The sequence below is a fragment of the Bos taurus genome, chromosome 25 (genome assembly GCF_002263795.3).
Source record: "Bos taurus isolate L1 Dominette 01449 registration number 42190680 breed Hereford chromosome 25, ARS-UCD2.0, whole genome shotgun sequence".
Taxonomy (NCBI): Eukaryota; Metazoa; Chordata; class Mammalia; order Artiodactyla; family Bovidae; genus Bos; species Bos taurus.
Genome location: NC_037352.1, coordinates 21,316,276 through 21,322,275, shown reverse-complemented (window position 1 = coordinate 21,322,275; position 6,000 = coordinate 21,316,276). Strand labels below are relative to the sequence as shown.

The 6,000-nt window shown below is 41.6% G+C and overlaps 1 protein-coding gene across 1 annotated transcript in view; it reads right to left on the bottom strand.

The window, feature by feature from the left end:
• Positions 1 to 6,000, bottom strand: part of DCTN5 (dynactin subunit 5) — a 28,974-nt gene continuing 22,974 nt past the window's right edge. Inside the window, 2 exon segments of the mRNA NM_001024484.3 lie at positions 1 to 1,350; positions 4,465 to 4,567. Coding sequence (NP_001019655.2) covers positions 1,253 to 1,350; positions 4,465 to 4,567 — 201 coding nt within the window. The 3' untranslated portion in view covers positions 1 to 1,252.

The following is a 6,000-nucleotide window of genomic DNA, read 5'->3' as shown; positions in this document are numbered from 1 at the left end:
TTGTTTCATGTGCCACGCCTTTAATGTACAAACATAAAAAATAAGAAACCAGAAAGCAGTCTTACATTCAACTAGCAAAGATGACTACATACAGTTCTTTTTGCAAACCCCAGACCGATGTTAAGTCAAGACAGCTGCTGCTATATTCTAACCTTTGAGGCTGAACTGTCCTACCCCATTCACAGCAGCACTAGAGCATCGAGCAAGGCCAACCTTTTCAGGCCTTCACTTCTAAGTCTTCCTACTAGAGCAGAATGGGAAGGGCTGAGATATTACCTAGAAGATATGGATAGCACTGGCAACTCTGTCTACTCCTTGGGGTTCCATGCCCCCAGAATGATTTTAAGAGGCCCCCATGTACATATGAGATTGGGCCCAAGTATAGATATTTTGGTCTGAACTGTGAGGTTTATGGCAAATGTAGTGTGGTTTGAATGGTTCCAGGCCAAGGAGCAAGTGTCAAAAATGCTACATCTCCAGTGAAATAAGGCATACACTGCTTCCCCTAAATACCATGAGACAAGGAGTGGCCGCCAGTCTAGTCCATCCACATGGGAGACTTAAACCTGGGACTTTGCAAAAATAAAATCTGGATGCTAAGGGATGCTTTCTGGATGCTTTCACTAAGCTTTTAGTGAAAGCCAAGGCCCTAGAATAGAAGGCTAGAAAGTCTTTAATTATTCACCCCGAATTAAGATGATCAGGTTATTTTGGAAAGAAGAGAAATACTAACCACCCTCCCTTCAAGTTTTAGTAGCCAAGAGGAATCTGGGCTCTGAAAAGTGGCAAACAGTGTTTTTGCAGATGACAAGCAGCTGTAGCAACTGGCCAACTGCATGAGCAGCAGGGACGCCAACAGTGATGCTCACTGTGGCAGCTCATGGCCACGGGCCACACACAACCTCCCCGCTGGGACAGATGCCCTGCTCCATCCGGCTGTCCGCAGGGCCAAGGGGTGGGAGTGCTGGGAACAGATGAGTCTGTGCTCCCCACATCATGGTACAGAGTGACAGTGAATAGATACAGTTTAAGCACAGCATTTGGAGACAACCCTCCAGTCATTCTGTTAGTAAAGTCTTAAGAACTTAGAGCCTGGGAGGACTGAGAAATTCTAAAGAATGAAACCAAAATAAAAAATAAAGAGGGTGGGAGATGTCAAAGACACAAGAGCTCTTTGTAGATGCTGTCTGGCTCACTTTGTCCCCAAGTTCATCTCAGAGCTCAAGCAAATTCGAGACACAAGGCAGAGACATTAGACCTGTGTCAAGGGCAAAAACTTCTGGTAGTAGCTCTTGGTGACGTCAATCATCAGCTCCTGGGTACATTCTGGGAGCTCCCCTGAGAAGAGTCCTGGGGAAAGAAAGACCTGGTCAACCACAAGGAGCCAGAGGAGGCCCACATGCAGCTCTGACTTCTGCTGAAACCTCTAGAAGCCTTCTTTAGCTGCAAATGTCTAAATACTAGGTTTTCCATCTTTGGTGCTAACAGAATATTTCCTGACCATATATTCAAGATAATATGAATCTGTGTGTGGAGGGAGTTGGGGGTGGGGTGGGGAATAATACTGTTCTCAAAATGCAGAAATATATTCCAAGTAAAAGAAGTTAGTACATTACTGAAGAGTTAAGGAAATCTGACTACATCAGAGGCTGTTCCAGGCAAGGATTCATCTATTCCCTGGATTCTGGGGTGATGCCTGTGGGGCAAGCCAAGGTGAGCGCTCTTCAGGGGAGAAACTGCCCTGCTATTCATACAATGAAACTGAATCCAAGGCCTGAGCAGTTATATTCGAATCATAGATGGGAGTAGAACAGAAATGCCCAAATAGACAAAAGATGGGGGAAACTTAATGAAGAATTTCCAGGAAAGAGGCACTCACACAGTATGGTATTAGTATAAACTTACACAGATAAGTTTGAAGAGCAATGTAGGAATAACTAGCATAACTTAAAAGTTCATACCCTGTGATCTGATAATCCAACTTTTAAGAATTTATTCCACAGATAATCTTGCCCAATTGCACAATATAGATACAAAAGCATTAATGCAGCGAAGTCTCTAATTATAAAAAACCAAGTATAACATTTTTTGATCCATTAAACCAGAGGATGATTGGTTATATTATGGGATAATTATGCAATGCAAACCCTATAGCCATTAAAAGGAATGAAGTAAATTGCTCCATACTGACAAGAAAAGATGCCCAAGATATACTAAGGAAGCAAGTTTCCTAACAGAATAGAGAGTGTGAGTCTATTTATATATATAAAAAGTTTCATATTATATATATAAATACATATACATACATAAACACACATATGCATATACTCATAAACATACAAAAACACACACATATACTCTTGTATACATACAGAGAAAACAGGAATGAAAAAATGGCCTTAAAAAAATACACAACTCTTGCAGGCACCTTTTACAAATTAGCAGCGCATTAAGATTTCCAAATATATATTGAATCTGTACAGTATTTAATCTTCTAAAAAAACTGGTACTCAACACATAAAAATCCAGATTTTTAGCTCCTCATGAAACACCAGAAGTTCACATAATATCATGCCTGTATGCTTAAACAGCTATGATAGGCAATTTCTTCAACTATTTACATATTTTGTCTGGCTCCTGTGGGCATCTGAGTTTTTGGTTCCTAACTTAGAATCTTTCTGGATGCCTCGCCTTTCATTCTGGGGAGCCTTCCAAAAATATGCTAGTTTTCCTGCCACCCCACGCCTCTTGATTAAAGAGGGAGGTTGTCAACAGTAGTATCTAGATGGTTAGCATTTGTTTGTGAAACTACACAAATAAACATGAGAAGTACCCTGCTAGTGCAAAGTACTAGACTCTAAACAAAGAGTCTTGGGAGCTCCGTGGTGGTCTAGGGGACTTGCTGCTTTCACTGCCCTAGCCCAGGTTCAGTGCCTGGTTGGGGAACTGAGATTGCATAAGCTGAGTAGTCAAATAAAAATAAATAAATAAATAAACAAGGAGTCTTAAGTGCTTGTCAAAGCCTCCCCGCTAACCAGCACTGACACCCTGGACAATTCAACCTCTCCAGGCCTCAGTTTCCTCACCTACACAATGATCTCTAAGATCCCAGGCAGAACCTCCACACACAGAATTTACTGGGATTTCAAATACCTAGAAGTGCTTCCCTGCAATCTGCCATCAATGTTCAAAGATCATAAGTTGGTTCTAAGGGCCTTGAATAAGTTAGAGGAGATTAAACTATTTTTCCAACAACATACTTCTCACCTCAGATCAGATGTTTGTCTCACAACCACTCAAAACAATTAAGACTGTTCTGATCCAGCACTTGCTGAGAACTGTTAAGCTGTTTCACAGTGGGAACTCAGTATGGGGAGAATTACTAAATGAGTCTCTTCCTCCTCTGCAAATGTAGAGATGCATGAAAGTGCAGAATGGCTCATTTCCTCCCCAAAGAATCTTAGTGGATGATTTATGTATTTCTTTGAAATTCATATTCAATGATCTGAGTAATGAGATTTTTTTTATATTGGAAAAATAATTAAACCACCCAGTGGCTAGATACCATACATTGTCAAATCCTCTCTCTTCATATCATCTTCCATCTGTGAATCTGTCACGTACCTCTGTATGTTCTAGGAGGTTTCCACTGAGTGAAACAACAGGTAGAAGAAAAGAGACTGTCTTGAGGTAGGGGTAGGGGAATGTGAGGTTTTTCTTTTTCTTTTTGCTTTTCGGTGTTTTCCAAGCTTTCAAAAATAAGCATGGATTGCTTCAGTCTCCCCACATTTATAATCTGCATCTCTTAAGCTCATAAGGACTTTGCCTGTGGGCATTCCATCAACCAAGGTCAAATGATAATATATTTGCTTTTCTTGGGTATCCCAGAGCTCTCACTGGTCTTTGGCCATGTTTTGTGGTAATATTTCAGTTAGGGCATTTCTGAGCAGGCAGGAAGTACAAGTTCAAACCCCCAACCATTGTGAGGGTAAGGCCATCATCTGGAGAGACTTTCTTTTTCCACCCAAAGCCCAGGCCAAGACAGACACTCTTCTTTGTACTCTTCCTGTGTTGGGGGCAGATTCATCCTCCATCAACTTTTTACTGAGGGAAAGCCCTTCAAGAGGATCTCATTGCCCTGTGTGGATCCGAGGCTTTATCTCTCATCCCACATGAGCATCAAATCCTAAACCATACAACTATAGAGATGGCATCACCTGAAGCATCCTTGAAAGTCTGCATTTAGTTTCCACTTTGCTTCTGATTCCTAATAATTTCCTTATGAATCCAATTATGCATGTAAAAAGATACAAGTTCTATTTTGGATAGCATTTATAGGTACTCTGTATCAGAAGAGTATTTCAGTTAGCTAGACTAACATACTGTTAAGAGACAGAAAAGGCATGCATGACTTTTGTGAAAGAAAATAAACTTTAGTTTTAATAATTAACACCCGCGGGTTACCTGGGCAGCCTGAGAAGATGGTGAACGGTGGGACCACAGTTTCTGGGGGTAATACTGTGTTGTCGAGAATTTTGCAACAGTCTTTCAGCACACACCGGCGCCCCTGAAATTAAAGTCTTGTTAATAGGAAACAGACCAGGAAATGGGAGTAAAAGTTGTCTTGTGTGCTGTGTTATTGTTGTTTAGTTTCCAGTCATGTCTGGCTCTTTGCAACCCCATGGACTACAGCCCGTCAGGTACCTCTGTCCATGGGCCTCTCCAGGAAAGAATACTGGAGCAGGTTGCCGTTCCCTTCTCCAAGGGGATCTTTCCAACCAGGGGATCGAAATCAGGTCTTCTGCATTACAGGCAGATTCTTTACTGTCTGAGCCATCAGGGAAGCCTATAATCGTCATGGTCAGGGACAGAAGTGTTGGCCACAATCCCTACCGCAGATGGTACCTGACAAACATGAGGTAGAAACATTAGTGTGTGTGTGTGTGTGTGTGTGTGTGAGTCCTGTGTGTGTTTAAATTTGAAGTGGGGGTTGTACACTAGGGACAGTTCAGGCTATCTTAGGCATTTCAGACTATATGAAATCTGATCTTCAAGAATTCTGTTTAATTTTCTTTGCTTTTACTTAGTGGATATCTGTTGTTGTGCTTGTCCGACATCCACTTCCCTTTCTTCTTGTAACAGAACTTATATTTTTGTTGGATATCACTCCATCCCTATTTCAGTTCATGTGCTTCATCTCTCATCCCAAACTCTAAACCCCAAGCCTGGCTGCAGCCATTGGTTTAGGGAATTGGTGTATGAACCGTGATGAATCTCAAGTTCAGGAGCTTCTGCATGTAACATACTGGGAAAAGAAAAAGCCTTTCTTTTTTTTTTTTTTTATCCTTTAAGGTAGAGGGAGATTCTAGAGGATAGAACAGAATCTTGAACCAGCCACTGGTTTCCATCACTAAAGGACCTGCCTGAGAGGCTTCCAGAGGAAACTAAAAACAGGAAGGAGATTAATTCACATGACATCAACTGAGATGTCAGTTGGAGCCATTTGTGTATGAAATTAGGATCTACTTCTGTGACTGTGGTTCACATTAGCCAGTATGTTTGTTTTGCACCTACCAGTTTAAGGTCTGGTTTTGTTTTTTTTTAAGGTATATTATTATTATCCTCTTCTTTTTTTTTAAGATTTATTTATTTACTCATTTATTTTTTTTCCACACTGGGTCTTTGTTGCTGTGTGTGGGCTTTCTCTAGTTGCGGTGCATGGGTTTCTTATTGCAGTGGGTTCTCTTGTGTTGTGGAGCAGGGGCTATAGGCACATGGGCTTCAATAGTTGTGGCTCATGACTCTAGAGCACAGGCTCAGTAGTTGTGACTCGTGGGTTTAGTTGCCCTGCGGCATGTGGGATCTTCCCAGACCAGGGATCGAAGCCGTGTCTCCTGCATTGGCAGGTGGATTCTTTACCACTGGACCACCAGGGAAGCCCGTTTGTTCTTTTGTAAACTCCAACTGGACAAGTCTTGGGAAATTCTTCTGAGTATGAAG